The sequence below is a fragment of the Mesocricetus auratus genome, unplaced genomic scaffold (genome assembly GCF_017639785.1).
Source record: "Mesocricetus auratus isolate SY011 unplaced genomic scaffold, BCM_Maur_2.0 Super-Scaffold_100018, whole genome shotgun sequence".
Lineage (NCBI taxonomy): Eukaryota > Metazoa > Chordata > Mammalia > Rodentia > Cricetidae > Mesocricetus > Mesocricetus auratus.
Genome location: NW_024429199.1, coordinates 2973687 through 3000022, shown reverse-complemented (window position 1 = coordinate 3000022; position 26336 = coordinate 2973687). Strand labels below are relative to the sequence as shown.

Genomic DNA, 26336 nt, shown 5'->3' with positions numbered 1-26336 from the left:
TTTGTACAAGCTTCTTTTATTACACTGTTAAGCTCTATTTTTTTCCTTCAGGCTTTCACTTGCAATAACGAAAATTTACAGTAATGAAAGCTGGGATATGAACACTGGAGGTTTAGAGGGAAGCAAGTTATGAAGCCCTGTACTGGTATTCTTTCAAACAGTGTATTTTATAATAGTTTATTGTTTAGAGGTCTGTGACTTTTACGGAGTTGAATTTGTATTACAGATTTATATTTATGTATTTTGTTTTGTTGTAATTCTTATTTCATGAATTCTTTTTTCAAAACTTTTATATTACCTTAATCAGTTTTGCCTTTCATAACTATAAAACATCTTGTTATTTGTATAGTATTTTAAGAAAAAAATTTCCATTAATAATTTCTCTAAACATTTCCATGCTCAAATTATTTAATTAGTTTGTTACATGTAATTAAATCAGTTGTTATCTCAAGGTTTTCTTAGGAATGGCTCAGGGGATAAAGTGGTGGTTGCACAGGTATGAGGACCTGAGTCCAGATGTGCACACAAAAGCTGATGTAGTGTCCTTCACCCATAACCTCAGCACTGAGACACTGAGAGCAGAGACAGGCAGATCCCGGGATCATGAGCCAGCATTCTAGCTACAATGGCGTGTTTCAGGTTCAGTGTGTGACACTATCAAAAAAAAAAAAAATAACATCACTAGTAGTAATTATCAGGTGGGAAGCATGTAGGTATATACCCAAAGTTGACCTCCGCATGTACACACATAGGCCTGTTCACCTAAAAAACAATTTTTTTCCTCTGTCAAAAATCCTGAAAATATTTAAAATTCTGGAACTTTATATGTAATAATTATTTCATCCTGGTCTGCCCCATTGATCACATAATAGATCTTTAGATTGAATAACTAAATATCCAGTAGTTAGGAAAATTGACAGTTATTTCTGTGATGCAGAGTTTTTAATCCTCCTTCTTTGGAAAACATCCAATGGTAGATGCTGCTGGTGCAGCAGAGGGGCTGGAGGAAGCAGCAGCCCAGGATTAGGAGGCCACAGCAGCTTCCTTGGAGGGTTTGGCGGCAGTCTTAGTCTTTATATCACAGTGGTCAGGGTCAAGGCCATGGCTGTGATTAAGGCCACCAGGCTCATGGAGGTAAAGCTGAAGACAAGGATCCCCATCACCAGGCTGGGCTGCCTGGTCAAGGACATGAAGATCAAGTCCCTGGAGGCTTTCTACCTGTTCTCCTTGCCCACTGAGGAAGCTGAGATTATTAATTTTTTCCTGGGCACATCCCTAAAAGATGAGGTTCTGAAGATCATGCCAGTGGAGAAGCAGGGCTGGCTAGTGTACCAGGGTCATCGCTTTTGTCTCTATTGGGGACTATAGTGGTCATGTTGGTCTTGGTGTTAAGTGCTCCAAGAAGATAATCCCTGCCATCATCTTGGCCGAGCTTTCCATTGTCCCTGTTCACAGAGGCTACTGGGGGAACAAGATTGGCAAGCCCCACACTGTTCCATTCAAGGTGACAGGCCACTTGGCTCTGCTGGTAAGTCCATGCCCCCAGAGGCACTGGCATCGTCCCTACTCCTCTGCGCAAGAAGTTGCTGCTGATGGCTGGTATTGATGACTGCTACACATCAGCCAGGGGCTGCACTGCCATCCTGGGCAACTTTGCCAAGGCCACCTTTGATGCCATCTCCAAGACCTACAGCTACCTGACCTCCAACCTCTGGAAAGAGACTGTGTTCATCAAATCTCCTTGTCAGGAGTTCACTGACCATTGTGGGAAAGCCCACACCAGAGTCTCTGCTCAGAGGACCCAGCCTCCAACTGTGGCACCACAGAGGGGTTTTATAATAAGAAAAATAAAGTGAATTAAGTCTGTTTTAAGAAATAATGCTGATGTTATTTTTTTTAACTAAGATACTACTTGAAGTGATTATAGACTATTTGACGTGAGTCCTAAGACTTAGTCACTTACTGCTGATCTCATAGTAAAATACTAGTAATTCTTATGCTTCAGCAGGTTGTATTAGTTACTTTTCTCATTGCTCTAACAAGTATTTACAGAAGTAACTTACAGAAGGTTGGGTTTTTTTATGTTGACTGATGGGGATGGGATGATAGCAATTCTGTGACTGCTGGAATACATGGTGAAGATCTTTACATGGCAGCTGAACTAAGATGGAGAGAGGGCCGGGATGAGGCAGGCTAGAACCCTCTAAATCCCATGCTTACCAGACCCACTTCTGCCAGCAGGACTGTTGTATTGATCTTTGGCCTCCCAAATACTCTCACCAGCTGGGAACCCTTTAAATATATGAGTATGCGAAGGATTTTTGCATTTAAACTAAAAAAGTTATTGATTATAATTATTTTAATCTCTAAGCCCTGATTTTTTTGGCATTGTTTACTTGTAATCCTTTGAACATTTTAAATAATTTTATAGGCTAGTTTTCTTCTCTTTTCTTCGTAATTTTTTTTACTTGATCCTTTGGGAATTTCATTTCATGCAACGCAGTTCCATACATATCCCAATCCTTCCATGTTAGCCCTCCATCCTTGTAGCCTCTTCCCCAAAAGAGAATTAAAAGAGCAAAATGAAACAGTTTTCGCTTCCTCCATCTTTTCCCCCACCCCATCCCATATTCATTTGTTGTAGTAGTCTTGGTATGACATGCAGTATACCCTTTTGCCCAAATACTTTTATGTGCAAAGTTCATCACAAGGAATTATGGGTCTGGTTCAAGGCCTCTGGCTTCTGCTACGCCATCAATACTGGAGCCTCACTAAGATTCCTCTCCGATATCCTGCTGTTACCTTGAGTCCTGGAGATCCTGCAGCTATGGTTCTGCAGGACTGGTACCTTTCAGGCTCCAGCAGCTCATGGATGGAGTAGGTGTTAGGGTGTGTTAACTCAAAACCCTGGATGTGGGCCTGGGTGGTAGCTGAGTTGGTCCATCCAGGCCTCTGCTGGAACCACCTCTCAGGCCTGAGTCAGGACCAGCTCTCCCATGCTGATGCGACTGATGCCCCAGTTCTCTCGAGGGGAGGGGGGATGGGATGCAGACACAGGGCAGCTCTCCCGCTGAGACAGCTGACAAGGGGCAGGACCAGTTCTCTGGTGCCCAGGCCACCTGAGCCAGCTTTCCCATGGCCCCTTGTAGTAACATGGGCCACAGACCTGGGCTGAAGTAGGACCATGGATCCACACGTGTCCTTCAGCTTGGGCTTGCATGTCAGCATGACTTCAGGTAGCAGTTCAGGCCACTCCGATCAGTATGGCGATAGCAGCAGCATTTCCCTCAAACATCAACATGGACTCAGGTGGCGATCAAGACCATGGGAATCATACGACCCTCAATGATGTCATGGGCCATGGACATCAACATAGACCCGGACTGCAGTAGGGCCACAGACCCAGACATAACCTTCAGCCACAGCACAAGCCTGGACAATGCGTGGTCCCAGGTAGCAGCAGCATAGGCCACTCATGTCCGCCTGTCCTCACCACCCTTTTGTCTTCAGTTCTGCTTCTCTCCCATTTCTCCACTACATACCTGTTCATTGTAGTGGTGCCCGCCTGCCTAGACCTGGCTTCCCCCTATAGGTTAGTTTTTCTGAGTTCTGAAAATGAGAATTTGTATGACTTGTTCTTGTGATTTTTCTAAAGTTTCAACATCATTGTGGTATCTGATCTGGGGGTATTTTGGCACTTATACATTGCTTCATGCTTTTATACATAGGTGTGCCTCATTAGAAGTCAAAAGAAAACAGGTTTAGAAGAACTTAGAAAATGATTATTATATTCACCAAAGTGCAGCTTTAATTTCAAATGCTGTCAGGTATTTTGCTGACGTTGTCACTTTCTTGGATCTAAAAGGGAGCATTCAGTCTGCTATAGCAAACCTGTCATCTTCAACATTATTGCAGCTAATTTAAAGATTTAAATTACAGCCTGCATCAGTGTTAGAAATATTCCCATAAGAAGGTGTTTTCTAATTACAAGCACTACTTAGATTTGAGCTAAAATTTTATCTTAATAATCATTTTAAGAATTTAAGATTTTTAAGAATTGGCCTGTTTAGGGGACATATCATTAAGTTTGCATCAGTAATTGATAATTTATTTGCTAAGAACATTGGAAATATATGAAAAACCTGAGAATTGTTTTAGGTTTCTGTATGGCCAGACTGATTTTAGAACCATGTGGGTTATATAATAGGAAGGTGGGGGGTTTCTATGGTAGTGTCTTTAGCTGTGTGACCTAAGGGTACAGAGTAACAGTTTCAAAAATGAGTTGTTTTATGTTATAGCACAATATATTTTGTCTTTCTTATTAGATAAAAGTTTCCCTTCAGAATCAAGTCAAACATTGATAGTTTAAAAGATGTTCTATGTAGCTAGCTCATTCTGAACAATTTTGTATTGTTTTTAAATAAAATGTAAATTTCAGGATATTAAAAACAATTAAATAAATTTGATTTCATATTTGCTTGGTAATTTATGCCCTGGTGGTTATTTTAGTTTTTATTCTTTTTAGGCAAAGTACTATGCTAAAGTGGTGAAGAGATCTCTAAAACTAGGGATCTGACATTTTCATAGCTTTTGTTTACATTTTTATCACTAAGGTTTTGATAGCTGAATTAGATAAATGGCCATTGCAGTTCAGACGGGGAAATAAAAAATGAGTATGACGTGAAAACTGAAGTAAGGTAAGGGACACGGGCAGACGTTATTTTAGGACCTTTTCATTGTATGGAAAGACACTCTTGTAAACACAGTAAGCCATTTTCTTTTTATCATCACCATAATGTATGAAACTACTTCATAAGCCTTTCTGTATCTTTCCATCAGAAGGCATGCGTTTGCTGTCTCTCAGCCTCTTGAGCTGGAATATAAAGGTGTCTGAAAGAAGTCATATCCCTGCTTTACTCCCGCACGAAACAAGCAAGTGTTGATTCTGTGCAACTGTAGGACATGATTTTTCTCAATGTATCCCTTTTCTATGCAAATATAAGCCCCTCAACTCTTTAAATGATAATTAAATAGTTGCTTTAGGAAGGTCTGTGCTTGTCTGCCTTCTCAGTGACCTCAAGAATTTTATTGTTTTTATACTTAGATGCCATGATTTTGCTTTTTCCTCCACGTATATGTCAATCAACTATTGATCATCTGATCATCACCTAGTATATGAGAAATACAAGTTGAATAAGGCAGTGACCATACAATAGCATATACTTGATAGAATTCTGTTAAATATAAATATAGGTCAAAGTTGATTACACCAACAGTAGATGGTTACATCTTCCTGGGGAATTCAGTGGGATTTCAGATGCTGAGTATAGTCTCAACAGTTAGTGTTCCCTGAGAGGACATGGAAAAGAAAGGTATTCTAGGCAAAGTAGCATGTGAAGACAGACTGTCAGAGCGATTAGAGTGCCAGGAAATAGTGAAGAGGGATCTAGGAGGAGGAGAGTTGGGGGCTAAGTCCTCAACACACACACACACACACACACACACACACACACACACACACACACACAAACAAATAAACCATGGGGCTGGAGAGATGTTTCAGTCAGTAAAGTTCTTACGGGATGAGCACAAGGACCCATGTTCAGCTCCCTGTCACCTGCATAAAACATTAGTGTAATAGTGCACACCAGTGATCTAAGTGCTAGGGCCACATACAGGACAGTCCCTGAAGCCAGGCTACCTGGCTGACTTGATTCTTCATCTAGGCCGGGCGTTGGTGGCTTCATCTAGGTTTAGGCAGAGACCCTGTCTCAAAAAACAAGATATAGAGAGATTAAGGAAGACACTCAACATTGACTTCTGGCCTACACAGACACACAATGGGGCAGTGAGGACTACAGGAACACAGACATACACATGTGGTGGCCCACAAGTCACTCAGTTTCCATTTGGAGTCTATTCTGACTTGTAAGACATTAGAGTTCAAGCTTGCTTGTGTCAGGCTCCCTGAGAGCTGTGAGAAAGTTCTAATTTAATAAACCCATGGGAAAAAATATATTATCTATCTAACCAGCTCTGATACCAGCCAAAAGACACAGAGATAGGGAATGCAGCTGCTTGCTGCTAGCAGGACTCACGTGATAGATAGCAAGCCTGACTGCTCCTCTATTCAAGGACAGTGCAGGGAGTTGGTTAACTGATTATACTGTTCTGTCCTTTGTTCTGCTTTGCTGTCCAGTGTGCTGAAAGGCATGGATTGGGCAGTCCTCCTAATCTATCCTGCGTTTCTGTCTTTCTTTAATCTGCCGTTTCTCAATCCTCAAGTCCCCTACTCAGGTAACCCAGTTGACTCATTGGAGCAGTCTCAGTCTCAGTCTCTCTCTCTCTCTCTCTCTCTCTCTCTCTCTCTCTCTCTCTCTCTCACACACACACACACACACACACACACACACACTGAGACTATGGGCTTAATCCATGGGAGAAATTATACTCTTTATGATGTTTAATGTTTCCTGGTTTTTGTTGCTTTGTTTTTTATCTTGAAGGCAGGATGACTAGGCAGGTGAGAGTACTTCGCAATAGCCTGAAGACCTGGGTTTGATCCCCATCGCCATTTCTTAAAGGACAAGAATGTGCATGTCTGCACTCATACATATCAAAATACACAGTTAAAAACAACCAAAAAGCATTTTGAACTCTTGCTGTTTAAAATGTACAAGGACTTTAAAAAAAAAACAGTAGAATCAGCTGGATGTAAGTAAAATATAACTTAAACCATTCGAATCATTAAGAATTTCTTACTACAGAATTTGCCAAAGGCATTTTGAACAGTGTTTGCCTTGTGTAGCTTACAAAAGCGCAGCTAGTGGAGTGAGCGTTTTTCTCTGTGTCTTGGCAAACTCCAGCTTCTCTCTGCTGCTGCATTTGAATTAGCCTCCCATCCCTCTCAGGGCAGTGCTGCAGCACCGAGGCTTCCCTTAATGTGAACGTCTTCCTGGATCATCTACTCTGCAGAACGTGCTCCCTGTTCTCACAAGCACATTTCTCATTTGTGACCATAAGGTAACATCTTCCTGTTGCATAGCTAGAGTCTCTCAAGCAGCGGCAGTAGTGACATTTCCAGTCAGCTGTTCATTCGTTCATTCCACTTAGCATTATCTTTTCTTGTGTTGTTGGCTGCTCTCTTGTCTTTGTCAGGCCTCTTTTCAGCCACCTGCTTTGTAAAGTTTTGTGTGGGTTTAGGATGACCAGGCAAGGAGACTCAGAATTAAAAGCTTCGCTGTCCGTGCGTGAGTAACACATGGTGCAACAAACTGATGGATTGGTCACACTGATCATGATGCATCTCATGTGACTGATTTGTAACCCAGCCTGCACATAATGACACTTGAGTTTAGACATTTATAGTTAATATTCTCTGATCATTGAAATTTAAACCACAGTGTTGGGAGATGTGTTGTTTGACTAACCCTCGCTTCCTGAATTTGTGCACATGGGAATCACCCCAGTGAGGACAGACTAATTCAAAGAAGTAGAACTTTTTGATAATTAAAGATTTGGTAGATTTGATGAGCTTTCAGGTGGTGAGCTGTTGAGCATAGCTGATATATGTAGAAGTACAAACTTGATGCTACTTTCTAGCTTTTCTAGACTTCCTCAGCAAGGATCTCTTATACCAATTACATAGCACAAATCTCTATGCATGGTAAATAACAATGGTGTGAATGGGACAGCTGATATTGAAAATTTAAAAGAATGCTCTCAGCATGTATTCTAATAATTGCAAAGAAATAGTTAACAAATGAGTTTGACTTCTTTGGGTCAGATGGCTCTATTTTGTTGTCCTCATACAGTTTATAACTTCATTCTCAAATGTGTTACTGTGATGCTTGCAGCTAAATAATACAGAATTTTCTTTCTGTTTCTCACAGGTGAGCTGGTACAGCGGTTGATCTCAGGATGCCATTAGTGAAAAGAAACATTGATCCTAGGCACTTGTGCCATACAGCGCTGCCCAGGGGCATAAAGAATGAACTGGAATGTGTAACCAACATTTCCCTGGCAAATATAATTAGACAACTGAGTAGCCTAAGTAAGCATTTATATGAGTTTAAATGTTGCAAACCAGTATTTCCTTTAGACTTGGAATGTTAAGAAAATGTTCTTGTGATTTAGGAGGGATGTTTCATACAAAGATTTTAACATTACTGTGAGAATTTAGCCACTTTATGTAAAATCAGTATGTTTTAACAGTAATTTCTTCTTCCTGTTAACAGAATCTCTCAAAACAGATCACATGGTGATTAGAATTATGGAAGTTGATGGGAAGTATGATTTGATCTGTGGAAGATAGAGCCAGGCTTTGACTTTGCTTGGCTGTTACCTCTGTTTACTGTTGCTGGAGAGTTTACATCTGGGGACTTTAGGAGCTTTTAAAACATATTTTATTAACATGAAGAGTTTAAAACACACCATGACGTGAAAACAGCGAGAGAACTCAGCTTCTGGCACACAAGCACAAAAAACAAGTAAAATAGCTCTTGACAATTCTGAGTTTTCCATTTTATACCACTAATATTGCAAAAAAACTGCTTATGAACACAGCAATGAAAATAAACTACAGCTATCCCCCTGACTTCTGAATAAAAATACATCTCCCAATTAACATTTTATATTTTCCTATTAGAAAATAATTATTCTTTGTAATAGATAGTTAATGAAAATTTAAAATTCACTGTCTACAGATTCCTCCTCTCTTTTGTTATTTCTTAACCATTGTAGTTCTAATCACCTAAAAGGTGTCTTACTGTCCTTCCTGTAGTTTTTCTCTTGTTGGATACAGTCACTTTAGGCTGCTGTGATGAACTAATAAAGTCTAATTTTTGCTCTCACATGTAAGTAATTTGACAGATAGTGTATTTTCCATTTCCTGTTGAACGTGGATACCTATAAAGAAAAGATATGTATGGGTCACACCTTTTCAAGTTGAAAATTAGTTTGAGCAGGCTTATGCTCAGCTCTGGCGAGGGTCCACTTGGTTGTATCACAATATGATGGGGAGGCAGAGGGTACGGACTGACTGAAGAATAGTTCTCTAATATGGGGTACTTTATTTTTAGCCTGCTCTCTTCAGAACTAATCCAGACTATGAGAACAATATTGGAGCCTTCGAAAGATGTCTCCGTGACTTAATCATGTTGTCCTGGTCCCCGGTTTGTGATGTTCTACCGTCTCAGTGCCACTATGCCATAGGCCAGACCTACAGCACATAAACCTCCAGGGAACAATCTATCTAAACCATAGACTCTAGGCAAGTCATAGGCTAGAAAGCAGGAGAGGGGATAGGTGGACTGGGTTTGTAAGACAACATAAGGAGACAGACATTGGACAGATCAAGTTGAACGGTCTGTTTAATGTTGCAGGTTTGTGGCTGTTTTCCCAAAATAATATCTCATTTAGTGGAAGAAGTATAGAAACCATTCTGAATAGAATGAACAGGCATCTAATTAACGTTGGAATGAACTGTAGATTGCACAGACTATTTTTAAAGAGTAATCATGGTGAGTTATGATTTAAGGCGGCCTCTGAAGTGAAGTATGGATTGAGTTGGGTCTTTAAAGAATGAAATATTTTGAAAAGGAGAGGATGAGAGGCAAGAATCATGTGTCCATGGGGAGAAGTGACTTGACATTGGTGACTGATGAAGCTGACTGGAGGACTGAAGAGTAGATGAGGCTTTATGCTTTGTTTCATAGATAATGACATTGTATAGAAATGGTCTCATTGAAGCATAGTTGAGCTTCATATATGTATACATCAGTTTCATACTGAAGCTGTTACCTCTTTCCAGAGGGAAAGGGAGGTAGATATGAAATGTAAGGAATGTAAAGAGAATGGATGGGATGCTATCAACTAAACGGCATTTAAACAAATGGGGGATAGTGTCGTGGACTTTTTGAAGCTGTTGAAAAGCTATGAACCCTTTTTCTAGAAAAATACAAATGTATCTGTCGTAGTTAGGTTTTCTGTAGCTGTGATGAAACACCATGGTCATAAGCAATATTGGAGAAGAAAGGGTTCATTTCTTGCAACTCTGATACCACACTCCATCCATCCCTCAAGGAAAGAACCTAGAGGCAGGAATTGGTGTCTTCACAGAGCATACAAGAATGACTCCCCATTGCTTGTTGAGTCTGCTTTCTTAGAGCACCCAGGACCACCAAGCCCAAGGGTGGCACCAGCCACAGTGTGGGCCTCCCATTTTAATCATCAGTCAAGTAGATGCTCAACAGGCCAATCTGGTGGGGGCATTTTTGTAATTGAGGCTCCCTCTTTCAAATATCTAGCTTGTACCAAGCTAACATAAAACTAGCCAGCGCAGCAGCTAAAAACTTGCTTATAATCTCAAGCATTTGCAAACTATTGAAAGTTCCTTGTTTTGAACTGACTCTTTTAGAGATGGAGTAGACTTTGCATCTCTGTGACCCTAACATTTGTGTTTGTATCCTATTTGTAACAACTTTCTTACCTGCCAGGAAACTGTCGGGAAAACCTTGAACACTGTCCCACACCACAGTTAGATGTTTTTCTCTGCTCGAGGTTCTTACACTAAGATGGCCTGTCACTGAGTCTTACTGTACAATCTTATAGTCACAATCAGGCATTTTCTTGCCTGTATCGTCTTTTCTTAAAATGTCTTTGAGATAGATATTTGTTATTGAATTTTTATATCTCTTTATATGTATATGCAAATATAATTATATGTAAGATATTTTATTTGTTACTTATTATGTGTTATTCTTATATGACAGTTGAGGGAATGGATACCAGTGCCTCACAGTGAATGAAGGAAAGATTTGAGCCTACTCTGCATTTTCAATTTTCTCATATTTGTTAAAATATCATCCTCTGTTTAAGATTTGTGAACTTCAGAGGATTTCTGGTTATTTTTGATTTCTAGTTTTTGGTAGTAAGGATATAAATAAATAGAAAAGTTGAAAATTTTTAGCTTTTTGATGATTTTTAAAAGAAATTATAATAGAAGGTAAAATGTCCTGAGACAGTAACTAGACTTGTATTATGCACTCTGGCTGAAATCCAGCACCAGTGGAGTCTGTGTATAGATGCTGATTATGGGGTGAAAAGATATGTTATTTGTATGTATTTTTACAAACCTCATCTGGAAGTTAAGTATGACGCATTTAAAGTCTCCATTTTAGATACAAGTCACCAAGCAGAATGTAGGAAGGCAGGGTGTAGAGTCAGTCCATTGTGTGCCCCCCTCCCCCACCTACCTTCACCCTGCATTGCGGAGTAACGTTAGGATAGGGTTAAAAGGCAGTTCCAGATAAATGTCATGTGTAACAGGACAGTACTTTTGGCTGTTAAACTGCTTGATGTGAGTGCGTGATCACAGCTGTGTTACTTATGGTGTGTTTCATATTTGCTTAGGTAAGTATGCTGAAGACATATTTGGAGAATTATTCAATGAAGCACATAGTTTTTCCTTCAGAGTTAACTCATTGCAAGAACGTGTGGACCGTTTGTCTGTTAGTGTCACACAGCTGGACCCTAAAGAAGAAGAATGTAAGTTTATTTGTGTTTTTCTTTACAGTGCATTAAAAGAGATGAGTATGCTTCTCAACAGTATTAAGTGTGAATATGTTGCAGTCTACCCCTGACCTTTTGTGTCCATACAGAACTCACTCTGTAGACCAGGCTGGCTTTGAACTCATAGAGATCCACCTGCCTCTGCCTCTTGAGTGCTGAGATTAAAGACATGTGCCATCACTGCCTGGATTGCTTTGCTTTTTTTAATCCATAAAAAGAAATGAAACTGAGAATACCATTTTCACTTATATACTATAGAGCATTGTTTCATGTGTATTTTTCATAATATACTCAACAAATTTTTTTGGTGAATAACATTTTTAGTATAAATTAAAGTTATAGATCTAAAATTTAGACAATAAAAACATTAAATAATTTTAAAGCAAAGAGTAGAAGAGTAGAATGTTAGGATTAATATCTTTTTTTTTTTTTTTGGTTTTTACGAGACAGGGGTTCTCTGTATTGTTTTGGAGGCTATCGGTCCAGCCTGGCCTCGAACTCACAGAGATCCGCCTGCCTCTGCCTCCCGAGTGCTGGGATTAAAGGCGTACGCCACCACCGCCTGGCAAGGATTAATATCTTGATTGAATAACTCCTTTTGGCATTATTTAATGAGTTATTTGTTTACTCTTTTTTTTTGGTTTTTCGAGACAGGGTTTCTCTGTATTGCTTTGGAGGCTGTCCTGGAACTCACTTTGTAGACCAGGCTGGCCTCGAACTCACAGAGATCTGCCTGCCTCTGTCTCCCAAGTGCTAGGATTAAAGGCGTGTGCCACCAACGCCCGGCTGTACATCATTCATTAAATTGTGATACAGTTCAGCAAGGTCTTTTTAACATATTTAACCAAGTTTTATAATTACAGTCAATTTTAGCACATTTTTATCACTCCATAAGGAGGCTCCACTCTACATTCCTTCTTCCATCCTGCCTGTGTCTTGTCATTAATATACTCTATCAATGGATTTTCCTAGTCTGGATATGTCATAGGAGTGAATGACACAGTAAGTGGTCTCTTGTGACCCATGTCTTCCACTTTGTTCTTCACATCTGTTTGTATTTCCCTGATGACTAATGATACTGAGCTTAGAGCTCTATGTATATTTTCTTGGAGAAATATCCATTTAGTTCTTTGCCCCTATATGTTTCATTTTAAAATTGGATTACCTTTTTATTGTGAAGTTCTAAGAGTGTCCCTGTATTCTAGGTGTAGCACGAGTTCTAATAGGTCTTAATAATAAAAACCCAGAGTCAGATATTAGGGTGTGAAAGCCAAAAGAGCAGAGAGATGAAGGAGCAAGCAAGCCACACCACCTTCACCTCCTCAGCTTCCCAGCCTAAAAGAAGCTGAGCTCCTGTCTCCTCCCTTCTTATCACTTCCTCTGTCTGTCTGTATAAGACCTCCAGACCTCCATGGTTAACTAGCGGCTAGCTCTGCCCTCTGATCTTCAGACCAGCTTTATTTGTTAGAGTATAAACAAGATATCAACACATCTAGGTCCACATCATCTGTATGTTTTACATGTAGGTTGACTTTCTTAGAGCCTTCCTTTAAAGTATATTTTTGTACATTAATCGCATTTCATGAAATTCTTAAAATATATCTAATTGTTATTGAGAAGTACATTATAACCATATATTCTTTCAAATATAATTTATATCAACATTTTCATCTTAAGGTTTTAGTTACAAATGTATACCATGTAATAATTCCTATGTAAATTCTGCTTTCATGTATAATGAAATTAACACTTAATTTCAAAATGCTATTACTTTTCAAATATAGAATTTATTGTTTTTCTTCCTTGACAGTTTGATGCATGTATGTATTACATTCTGGTTATTCTCATACTGTTAAATGCTAATAAATGTCTTAACACCATCATTAAATAAAAATACTGATACCAGCAAATGACTAAAGGTGTGAGATGTCAGAACTATACATAGCTTTCTTTATTTTTTTCTGTAGTTCCTTTAAAATATGTGAAGAATGTAGAAGAATTCTGAATCTAAGAGCTGAACACTTAACTGTTTTGAATATGAATAATTAGAATTGTTTTGTGGAGATTTGTGATTCAATCTGGGCTTTGAAATTCAGTGGGAATTCAAAGAAAATAACATTATGAACATATAATTAAACTACAGAGTATGATAAAAGTATTTTCAATTATCTTTAAGTGGTACCAACCGTGAAATTGCCAAGTAACTAAGAAAATGTGAAAATGTTATAGAAATGTATACAATTATATTTAGTTCAATTTTGTTTACAAGAATATTGAGCTAACATACTTACTGTGTGTATAGTACTGTTAAGGTAATAAAAGATATTTTCAAGTGGAAGGGACATTGTCATAGTGGTGTGTGACAGGGAAGAGTTGACATTAGAGAAGGACTTACTATTTTGAATGCTTTTTATATCCTTTACCAAAATGGCTTTGGACATTTGTCATCGGGCTCCGATTTGGTTGCTGGTTAGAGCTGATAAGTTGCGTGAGGAAGCAGCAACAATTAATCCATGTTCTTTGCCCAGCCTGAAAACAGTATGAGTATTGTGGGAAGAATTACCCTCAAAACCAGATCTCGGTTTCTGTTCTGCTGGGCTGCTTAGCGTCATTTGTTGAGCCTGTTGTGTATTTTCTAGCTTTGACTGTTTGTATTTAAAGGTGGACAAACAGTTCTGGTTTCCCTGAAAAGTAGAAAGGTTCACTGAAAAGAGAATTAGTGAAAGCATTTGTCACCACAGTATTTATTCATCAAACCCCTGCTAACCCACTTTCTGATTATAGTAGGAGAAACCTTTTTTTCCTATCTCTGAATTGTACTCCGATGTTTGTAAGTATTTCACAAGACGGAGGGTGGCCTTGCTGACGATGAGGCTACGCTGTGGCCACAGTTGCAGAGCCAGCCCCACCGCTCTGCTTGTCCTCAGATCCAGATGTTCATAAACTTTACGTGTAAGAAATGATACGGTACTTTAGGGAAAATGATTAAAAATTGTAATTGTTTACTGACATTGCTGTGGTATACAGCATTTATATACTTAAGGCCATACATATTCTGTATATAAGATCTTCATCTTTTGTTTCTAGTTTTGTTTTGTGATAGAATCCCACTCTATAAACTAGACTGTCTTGAAAATTGTGGCAAATCTCTTGCTTTCACCTACCAAGTGCTGGGGGCAACCGATACTGGCTTTACCCAGCTTGTTTGTTTGTTTGGTTTGGTTTTTCGAGACAGGGTATCTCTGTGACTTTTGAGGCTGACCTGGAACTAGCTCTTGTAGACCAGGCTGGTCTCGAACTCACAGAGATTCACCTGCCTCTGCCTCCCAAGTGCTGGGATTAAAGGCGTGTGCCGCCACCGCCCAGCTTTACCCAGCTTTTTAATGTGAAGAAATCACTCTGAATGTCAAAACTGCAGTATTTTGATGTATACCTTATTTTAATATGCTGGACACTACAAAAATAAATGAAGTTAGCTTTCAATCATCACGTAGGTGATTGTGCTTTACCAATTACTTGGGGGCACTAATGTACAAGAAAGTCTAAGTCTTCAAAAGTTTATGATGAGGTGGAAATCATTATACTACAACTAAAAGAGTAAAGTCAAGCTGATATAGATCCTCACATGTAATAGTTATAGTGTATATTGCAAGAAGTTGACACTATGTAACCTAGAATGCTGCTGGTAAGTAGTTCCTTCAGGTTCTTTTGACTATAGGCTAATGAGAAAGAGAGTAGATGGGAAAGATGACAGGGAAAAGGGAAAGAGGTTAAGTTGTGTGGGGTGAGTAAGAATAGCTGGCAAAGAGAAGGAACTGTTGGAAATGTGTCATTAGGACCCTCTGAGCTTGAGAAACCACCTAGAAAATCAGGCGGAGAATGACCAGAATAAATTTAGAGTATTTAGACTGACCCAATTGATGATGTCACCAAAGGTACACAACCTTTTGTGGCATACTAGCTTAGAAATAAATGGGCAGCATTGATAAGTCATTCAACTGAGTTGTCTTAGGAAAATAAAATGAATTTGTGATCTTTGTTTTAGTATCTTTGCAAGATATAACAATGAGAAAAGCTTTCCGAAGTTCTACAATTCAAGATCAGCAGCTTTTCGACCGCAAGACTTTGCCTATCCCATTGCAGGAGACATATGATGTCTGTGAGCAGCCTCCGCCACTCAATATCCTCACTCCTTACAGGTCAGTAGAATACAGGTGTCTCTCTCATGCTTGAGTCACACACTGCGCTCATCCCACTTGGTTCTTGTCAACAGAATGACCTTCCCACCTATCACTTTCAGAAAGCCTTTCTTTGTTAGGTGAGCGTCACAGGCTGTGATACACAAGACAGGACCTGTTCAAGTAATTATTATAAAGATCCACTAGCAAAGCGGTTACCATGGAATTGTGCCAAGGAAGTTGTCGTTGTCTTTCTAATTTAATTTTAGGATTTAATCAGAAAAATGAAGCTAAAAATTCCACAATAACAGACATCATTATTGCATTCTATCTGTTCTTGATATGTATATCTCCACTTTCTGAATTACAAATATGTAGTTTTTTAATTCCTTCCACTACTTCCTCCAGTGAAGTCTGGAATTGGTGTTTCTTGGGAATTCTTTCAATTATTTGAAGCTGTAGTTCAGTGGGCAGGTTGACAGATGTAAATAAATGCCAATGTTGAACTGGAAATTAAGAAACACCTTTTGAGTTTAGTGAGATGCTAACTTTGTTAAAACACTGGTGGAAACAGTAGAGGTTCTCTGTTCTAAGTGTTCCTTCTTTCCAGACTTAGGTTTTCTGCAGAACTATTTATAATTATTGACTTTTCTCAAAGGACTTAGGAAATTTCATATTCAGCAGAAGTGGGCCTTAGTGTTGAACAGCAGTACTACAAACTATTAGTATTAACTCTGAAAAGCTCTGCCTTTTCATTTTCTATAGTTTCATTTCTGATTTATATAATAAAAAATGTATTCCTACAATGCTCTATTTTGGCAATATTTATTCATTTTGAGACATGATCTCTTTATGAAATCCAGAATGGCCTTGAACTCGTGGCCCTCATGCCTCTTGCCTTGAGTGCATGGGAGGCAATACTGTAACACATGCTATGCTATATAATGGGCTGTGATGTGGGGAACACACACTTGAGTGATAAGTTCGTCTGATTGTTGCTATGTCTCACCTAATACATGGCATTGGACATACTGTATTTCAGGGACGATGGGAAGGAAGGGCTGAAGTTTTATACCAATCCTTCATATTTCTTTGATCTGTGGAAAGAAAAGATGTTGCAAGATACAGAGGATAAGAGGAAGGAAAAGAGAAAGCAGAAGGTATTAAAGAGATTCAAAAGCTTGGAGTTACATTTATGTCTTCATATGTTGTTGCACACGGGAAACTTCATTAACCTACACTTGGACAGTCCTGTTTCATTGGACCCATGCATTAAAATCCTTAACTACAGAGATCACAAAGGAATATTGTGTAGATGTGGAATAAAGGTGGTAAATTAATCCAATTGTTTTTTGCGACACCATGTGTTCTAGCTGTTTTCAACAGGTTGTTGTATTCTCACGAAACTCCTGTTGCCAGTCTATTATGCTGTCATTTTCTACTTTCTGATAAAATTTCCCTGGATCTGCTCTATTTCCTGTGGATGATTTTTAAAGTACATAGAAGGAAGGAACACGTTGTATTTTGGCACAGTAGAGGCACAGGCTGTCTCACCATGCCTTTGTGTACCTCTCTTCCCTCAGTCCCTATAATGCCCTCTTGTTGCATTCTTACGTGCTGGACAGTGCCCTTGTGTTCTCACTGGAGTTTGCAGACTGGTGCTGGCAAGCAAAGTGCTCCTGAACACAGGTTTTGTTTGCTAAGCACGAGGGTTTTGAAACTTGGAAGTAGAATTCCCTAGATGGCCATGCCTATCTAATTCACAGCATGCCCCGCCTTCTGCCTGACAGGCTTCCTTCATATGTGTTGTTTGCTTTGTCCCTTTGGGCATTTGATATTTGATATTTGACCTTCTCCGGGCCTTTCTATGCTATCTCCCGATAGGAATGTTTGGCCATTTCCCATATGGAAAATAAAGTATCCTAGTAATTTGACTAGGGGTAGATGGTTCTGACCATGATAAAACTGTGAGACTTATTTAAAAAATAGTACATGTGGCAGTCAGAGTTAGCGACTTGTCTGCATCCCAAGGATTTTCTCCCTTACGTCTAGGCACACCATTTCGTATCTAACTCCTCAGTTTTAAAATGAGTTATAAAACCATGGTGAGAACTGGGATTACAGTGAACTCTGGTCACTTTTAACTCTTAATGTACATGTAAAATGCTTCTATGTTTTGCTACATCATGATGACATTGCCTTTTTAAACATTGACCTTGGAATTTTATTTTGATTATTATAACCTCTGTTTAAGTATTTAATATTTCATCACTTGGCTTTGTGTCATTACTTCTGTTATAGCAGAAAAATCTAGATCGTCCTCATGAACCTGAAAAAGTGCCAAGAGCACCTCATGACAGACGGAGAGAATGGCAGAAGTTGGCCCAGGGTCCAGAGCTGGCTGAAGATGACGCTGATCTCCTACATAAGCATATTGAAGTTGCTAATGGCCCAGCCTCTCATTTTGAAACAAGGTTTTTTTTTTATTTTGTTTTTGAATGAATGCTAAACATTGGATTTTCTTATAATATCTCTCTATACTTTTAAGTCTTGGCTCCCAAGCTGTGGAGTTGTAAGGCTCTGTTGTAATAGAAATAATTTCTGCCCTGACCTGCTAAAATCCAACCTCCTTTGGCAGGTCCTTTCCATATGTGGACTTTGTGTTGCCATTTGTACAAAGAAATGTTTAAAGAGATGATTTGTTTTAGCTTTTATCTGAAAACCTAAGTACCTCTCAATATTTCAGGCAGACTGTGTTGAATGACATAGCAGAGTATGTCTAGAATATTTTTGATTTACTGATTTATCACATATGAAACTAGAGATAAGAAGAGGTTCAATTCTGTTCTTTCCCAGTCCCCTAACTTCCTATTCTTTCCAAGTCTCCAATTCAGATATATCAGGGATTTCAGACAGGGTTCTCTTATAGACATGTGCACTAGGTACTGTTCCTTTCTCAGTGGTCAGGGGTCCTATCTAAGTAATGTGCTACCATAACAGACACGTGCTTTCAAGTTTCTGTGGGAAAATTTATATATGTATTATCATACCTACTCACTGGAATCGAGCTTCACGTCTTCTTTTGAATAACACATAGAGGTATAACTGAAATATTGGTGCCTATTTTAAGAGAAATGCACATCTGAGAGATACTAGTTGGCTATGTTACTGGAAGAATGGAAATTAAACAGACAAAATCTGTAGCTACGCATGCTGCTACAGTTAAACTTAGGTGTTAGTCTGGCCTGTTTACCAGTGTAAGTAATTTGTGACATGTTTTGCACATCTATTAATCCAGCTTTGTTCCCAGAATTCACTGCAGTTGGTAAATACAGATCTTCACATGTTCAGCTAAAATTTTATCTAAATCTCATTTTTCTTTTTCTTGTTACAAAACTTTTGGAAGTCATTAGTTTAAGAAAAAAAATGTTCAAGTGGTAATAGATTCTGGTTTTTATGTTTTACTGGTTAAAAATAATTCACACAGAGGTAAACTGTTGGCACTCATGTAACATTTCATTTCTCTAATAGATACACTATTCTTCATGTCTGTTTCTTTCAGACCACAGACATACGTGGATCATATGGATGGATCTTACTCACTTTCTGCCTTGCCGTTTAGTCAGATGAGTGAACTTCTGACCAGAGCTGAGGAGAGGGTCTTAGTCAGACCGCATGAGCCACCTCCACCTCCACCAATGCATGGAGCAGGAGATGCAAAACCAATACCCACCTGTATCAGGTACGTAGGACAGCCTCATAGCGCTTAGTCTTAGGGACCAGTGGCCGCCTTCTCTAAAGGATCAATAGTGAGCATGTGGGGCTTTCTGAACAAATAGTGTCTATCAGCCGGGCGGTGGTGGCTCACGCCTTTAATCCCAGCACTCAGGAGGCAGAGGCAGGTGGATCTCTGTGAGTTTGAGGCTGGGCTGGACCGACAGCCTCGAAAACAATACAGAGAAACCCTGTCTTGTAAAAACAAAAAAACAAAAAAAAAAACAAAACAAAAAAAAAAAACAAATAGTGTCTGTCACAAGGGCTCTAGTCTGCCATCGTTGTGTGCAAGCAGCTGGAGAATGTCCATAAATGACCATGGGAAACAAAACTTGGTTCACAAAACAAGGAGCCTTTGGCCTATAAAATGTATTTGCTTTTCCTCTGATTAGAGCAAGCACATTCTCCTGGGGACATTTAGCTAATTGCTAGTTGCTTCAAAGGTTTGTGTTTTCATGTCATTACAGCTTTGTTAACTAGCATTATCTTATACAATTTATTAAGAAAAACAAATTTTTACAATGTGGTAAGGGTCTAAAATATGGAGGCCAAAGATGTTAGTTTACATTAAAAAAATATTTTAGTAATATTTCAAAGAGACTAGGCAATTTCTTGTAGCAATATTTCAGTAAGGGTATTTTGAAATTTAATGTGGTCAGTTATCCAACTTAGACATTTTTTTACATAGGCATATTAAAGTTTTCCAATAGAAAAATTCAGCCCAGCTTCCCCATTATTAGTTTAAAATAGTACAAACCACAAAAGCCTCGTATCACTCACTTATTTGATATGCCACATTTAGGAAGAAAAAGGTCTGTAAATTTCCTGTTGTGGTTTTTAATGAGCTGGCATTGACTTCAGTGAAATGACATACGATGAGCCTTAACAGCTTCAGTATAAATACACCATGATCATATTAGCCAAGTTTTGCAGTAAGTGTGAGGACAGATACTGCAGTGTGGTGATTGTTGCATCTCCTTAGACTCCTGTCACAATGCAGAATTGAACACTATTTACTAAAGTAGGCATAGAACTCTTGAGTGGATATGAAAGTTGCATACAAAGTTGAAACTGTTCAGAAAGTTAGATTATTATAAACCAAAGCACTACCCATTAATTTTCTTGTACACTTTCAGTTCTCATTCTTTTGAGACAATGTTAAATAATGTAAATTTTCTATAGGAACTTGTTAACGGGTCTATTGATGTAGCTACTGATAGTCATTTATAATTTCTATAGTTATTTTCTCTTTAGTTTCCTGTTCAGTAACTTTTAGGATCTCTTTATCATTTCAGCTCTGCTACAGGTTTGATAGAAAACCGCCCCCAGTCGCCGGCTGCAGGCAGAGCACCTGTGTTTGTGAGCCCCACCCCCCCACCTCCCCCCCCACCTCTGCCATCTGCCTTGTCAACTTCTTCATTAAGAGCTTCGATGACTTCAACTCCTCCCCCACCAGTACCTCCCCCACCTCCACCTCCAACCACTGCTTTGCAAGCTCCAGCAGTACCACCACCTCCAGCTCCTCTTCAGATTGCCCCTGGCGTTCTTCACCCAGCTCCTCCTCCAATTGCTCCTCCTCTAGTACAGCCTTCTCCACCAGTAGCTAGAGCTGCCCCAGTATGTGAGACTGTACCAGTTCATCCACTCCCGCAAGGAGAAGTGCAGGGACTGCCTCCGCCCCCACCTCCGCCTCCTCTGCCACCACCAGGCATTCGGCCGTCATCACCCGTCACAGTTGCAGCTCTTGCTCACCCTCCCTCTGGGCTGCATCCAACTCCATCTACTGCCCCAGGTCCCCATGTTCCATTAATGCCCCCATCTCCTCCATCACAAGTTATACCTGCTTCTGAGCCAAAGCGTCATCCATCCACCCTACCTGTAATCAGTGACGCAAGGAGTGTACTACTGGAAGCAATACGAAAAGGTAATTTTCTCAGCCATGAAAAGCGTTGTTACAGCAACACTGAAAATCTCCTAAATACTTAGGACAGGCAGTACTGTGTCCCCCAATTTTGGGTGACCATGTTATGGTACAAATGGTATTTAAAAAACAGCTATTAGAACTTATATTTTGAGTGATTTTTCAGGAAAAACATAACACTGAACTATTTTGTTTTCATACTTAAAGGGTTCCTTAAAGTGAATGAGAAATCAAAAGCTTGTGGTTGGGAATGTCGTTTAGTTGATAGAGTTATTGCCGAGTGTGCACAAAGCCCTGGGCGTGATTTTTAGTGCCGCGTAAGACTGAGCATAGTGGCATACACTTGTAATCCCAGCCCTGGAGGCATAAGGGGCATCAGAAGTTCTGGGTGATTCCTGGCCATGGTTAGTCCTATGCCAGCCTGGGCTACATGAAACTGTCTGAAAAAGAAAAGAAAAGAACATAAGGCATTGGACTTCAATGATAGAGAAAACTTAATAAAAAATCTCTGCATATTATTAACCTCCTTAAAATGGCATTTTTAGTGCAGAAACTATTTATTTGGGGTATAATTGGCAATTGTTTTGCCAGGTACCTCTAATAAAGGGTTAAAGGTTCTTCACTTAGGAACAAAAAAGATCATGTTTATTCATTTCTTAATTCAACACTTCCTAAGCAGGAGTCAAGAGTATAGAAAATGATAGTGCCTTTCCTTCAGGTACAGAGGACAGTAAGGCCACAGAAGATATATTCAGCAGTTCATTTGCCCCTAAAGGTAGTAGAAGTGTGTCAATCTGGTTACAGATGAGCATGAGGCACAGCAGAGCATGATGGGTAAATACAGATATCCCCAGGAATAGCTGAGGGTTCAGGATCTGATTTACAGGTGATTATGAAGCAAAAGACTTAAAACTCAAATACAGTTCCTTTAAATTCTTTTAGTGGAGTTTGCTTTTTATTTTCCCATTAGTATTTCTCATATGTCTTTAGTTTTAATCCATAAGGATTATATCCGGTTTTTGCATTCTGATTTTAAATTGGTTTGGCTTTGCTGTATCAGGTATTCAGCTACGAAAAGTAGAAGAGCAGCGTGAACAGGAAGCTAAGCATGAGCGAATTGAAAACGATGTTGCCACCATCCTGTCTCGGCGTATTGCTGTGGAGTATAGTGATTCGGAAGATGACTCTGAGTTCGATGAAGTAGACTGGCTGGAGTAAGGAATTGCATTGCTATGTATTGCAAGACTGAATGCCCATGTCCTTTGTGGCGCTTGTTCTTTGAAAATGTTTGGTCATTCTAGTGTTTTGCTTCCTATTCCTCATAATGAATAACCCTTTTCCTCCATAATTTTTTATTTCTCTGAGAAGTATTAGCATATATTTCAAACTAAATATTTTACAGTGGCTTTTTTTTCCCTCCCTGGAAAAATATAATTTGGTCCAATAAACCACTAAGTATTAAGCATGGACAGCTGTTGTTATAGAGTAGCAGATTCAGTTTTTGATATACCTTAATTGTGCACTTTGTGATTTTTTTTTTAATCTAAAGAAAGCAACTGAGCGTGAAATTTTGAAGGCAGCTGTGTCTGTTAATGAGCCTTATTCCATTTCTCGATGTTTTAAATGAAGAAACACTGCCTCGATTATATGAATACACTCAGAAAGAACATTTAGCTTGTAGTGTTGAATTCTCTTAAGGAATGGCTAATTTTTTTTTATCATTTTATTGTTTTAAATACTTGCCTTATTTGAACGTTTAGCAGAACCCCTTTCCCACTTATATATTGTGTGGTACAGTTTTGCTTGCCTATAGAAGTTTAAATTTTTTCCATGTGAAATACTCAGAATAAGCATATGTGTAACTTACATAACGTGAGAATAACAATCTGATGTAATAAATGGTTCATTTTAAAGATTTCCAGTGTCGCTCTTTGAATGAATCTGTTGTAAGGTAGCTTCTAAATGCATAGGTAGTGTGTGAAAGAGTTCAAGGACCTTGAGCTGTGTAAGCCCTCTGAGTTTTTTTAAGTGGGAACTTCTGTGCCATGCTTTCTTACGAGATTAACGTTCCTACTTGCTGTTTGCCCTCTGCGGGCCTTATTGTCAGTTTATCATCACACTGGACAGGTTTGTGTAAGGATGAGTTGTTTGTATTTGTATCACTTGAAGGTGACGGGAGTCAGGTTATACTCTCCTTAAAGATGCTAAGAGAACCAGCTGACTGCTTACCTGCAGTGTGGTCCAGCACATGGAATCTGACAAGGGTGAGGCTTGAGGTCAGTAGTCAGGGCTTCATGGTAAGGTTCTGGTCTCAAAACAAAACAGAACAGCTAGCTGGAGTCAGGGCAGGTCAGTTTTTCATTGTTTTGTTTCTCGTGACCGCACTCTTCAGCCTTGCTTGTGTCCACATCCTGCAGTTTCATTTCCAGTTCTTTATCAAGAGGCGCATTGTGTTCCTTGTATCTGGGATTCTCTTAAGACTCGCTTTGACCAGATGCGTGTGCCTACAGTGCAGCTACACCAGGTCTACACATAGGCCTCCTCCCCATGCCTACCCCACTCCCTCCCCGTCTCCAGTCTGTCCTTACTTGGTGAGAATGACACCAAAGAGAGACCCTGTTAAAGTAGCCAAGCCCAGGTTCACCTCCTTCCTGTCACCTGACTGCAGACACATGAGCTCATGAACAAACTGTAAGTGCGTATTGTCTCGCATCTAAGTTTTGAGGTGGGGTATTTCATGAGTCATTATTGGGGGAAGAGGTGGTTGATCCATAGTCACTTGCTACCATGATAATATGGGAGGTATTTAAGCAAATAACCAGAGACCTGGGATTTTTGTAAAATAGAAATGATGCACTAAGTCCTGCTATGGCAATTCGATTTGTGTATATAAAAATTTTCTAATGGTTTCAATAAACAAAAGATTTGATTCAGTCTTTTAGATAGCTTAGTTTAGTAGAACAGTGGTTTTCACCCTTCCTAATGCCGTGACGCTTTAATACATTTGCTCATGTTGTGGTGACCCCCAGCTATAAGATTATTTTCATTGCTATAGTTATGAATCATAATGTAAATTGTAAATGTCTAATATGCAGGATATCTAATATGCAACTCCTGTGAGAGGTTGTTTGACAACCCCCCACAAGGGGTTTCAACTCACAGATTGAGAACCACAGGTTTTGAGCAAGAATTCAAACCATTCAAGACTCCTTTCCAGCCTTAGGAAAATATAGTATCAAGTTTAACTTAAAATATGGCAGTTTAAAGTCTGTCTTAAGTGTGATTATAATTAAAAGTTGGAACTTGCATTAAAAAATCTGTGTATATGTTTGCACATGCGTGCGGGAGAGGGCACACGTGTATGTGTTTGCACATGTGGAGGCCAGAAGACAACTTGAGGTGTCAATCCTCATCTTTCCCCTCGTTTAGGAGATGGGCTGGTGTTGCTTACTACTACATGCCTCAGGCTCACTGGCCTGTAAGCTTGTAGACTTTCTCACATCGTAATGTAGGAGTGCTAAGCACCACCACGTCAAGGTTTATATGGGTTCTTGGTATCCAAACTCAGGTCCTTAGACTTGTGGGATAGAGACTTTACCTACTGAGGCATCTCCAGCCCTTAGTGTATATTTTTTATAAAGATTAACTATCGCCAGATAACTAAAACATAGTGGCATGAGGTTTGAACAGTTAAGGGAAAAGAAAATTGGCGATTTTTTAGTAATAAAATAGATGTGCTTGTCAGTAAAACCTAGAGGTGTATATTACTTACCACAGTGTACATAATCTCTTCTTTTTGTTTTGGGGAATATCTCTAGGAGATACCATGACTAAAGGAGCTGGATACAGTGCCCATCAAAGAGTCAAAGTAACCTTTTGGTGTAGGATATTTGGCTTACTTTGCTGAGAAAGCAGCTCTATTTCCATAAAAAGAATGAAAGCTAATGGGTAATGACCACCTTCTTAGGACTGAACTGTTCCCCATATTCTCTGGGGCTATCCACAAACATAGAATGAGTATATGTTGTGGGCACCCGTTCTCCACATGTCACCAAATCCAGCAAACAGTTTTTAGTTACCTGCTTGAAACTGGAACTCCCTGTGGCATCTGTGGACTCTGTTTCCCCTTCCTCCCAGTAATGTGAGTCACACGGTGGGGAGGAGTGCAGCCATTGCCTGTACATGGAAGGGGTGTTTCTCTCACTATTCCTGAGTGAGGGAGATCCACTAGCTTCAGGCTTACAAGGTATGTTAAGGTGTCACCACGTTCCTCCAGAGCTTTTAATAATCTGAGCAGATGAGACAAAAAAAAAAAAACAATGTTAATTTAGCTTGTGTTGCATGAATTAGGAAGCGCCTCCTGTGAGCTTATTTTTAGAAAGTCCTACCCTTTCTTATGTGTCCATCTCTCAACATATTCCTCCTTTCATTTCCCTCGATCTTTCATTGCAGGCTTTCCTTGACAAACACTCATCCCTCTTTGCATTTCAGTCATTACCTTTTTGAGTTTGCCAAGTAGATTACTCACAAGACAGCTAGGCACGAAAAGGCAACTCCAAAATTATTATTATAAACAACTTCAGATATGCCCTTTTTTGTTCTGTTACCTAGGACTCTTAAAATACTCCTTTCTGTTAAAATGTCTTTCTCTGTTAACCTCAGTAACAGTTGATGGGGAAATAGTCTTAATATCATCAGTGTGTGTGTGTGTCTGTGTGTCTCTGTGTGTATTCCAGTAAGTGGAAAGTATGGGAATGGCTTCTGGCCAAAAGCTAACAATCATTAACATTTCTGAAGTTTTGTGTGTGTGTGTAGAAAGCAAAACTGATTGTGTTTTAGTGGGAATTCTCATGAGTTATTTTCAAAATAGAACTAACTTTAACCTCAGTAAA

At 39.3% G+C, this 26336-nt stretch overlaps 1 protein-coding gene across 4 annotated transcripts in view; it reads left to right on the top strand.

Moving 5' to 3' along the window:
• The window catches only part of Wasf1 (WASP family member 1), a 49752-nt gene extending 26393 nt beyond the window's left edge, over window positions 1-23359 (top strand). For 3 of the 4 annotated variants that reach the window (XM_013115787.3, XM_005073242.4, XM_013115788.3), the window contains exons 2-9: window positions 7893-8053; window positions 11413-11547; window positions 15617-15770; window positions 16792-16909; window positions 18051-18223; window positions 19312-19491; window positions 20819-21447; window positions 22505-23359. In XM_013115787.3, the coding sequence (XP_012971241.1) occupies window positions 7921-8053; window positions 11413-11547; window positions 15617-15770; window positions 16792-16909; window positions 18051-18223; window positions 19312-19491; window positions 20819-21447; window positions 22505-22662 (1680 nt within the window). In that variant the 5' untranslated portion in view covers window positions 7893-7920 and the 3' untranslated portion in view covers window positions 22663-23359. The remainder of the gene's footprint in view (window positions 1-7892; window positions 8054-11412; window positions 11548-15616; window positions 15771-16791; window positions 16910-18050; window positions 18224-19311; window positions 19492-20818; window positions 21448-22504) is intronic. The other variant, XM_013115789.3, reaches the window with a different exon arrangement.
• The last annotated feature ends 2977 nt before the right edge of the window (window positions 23360-26336 follow it).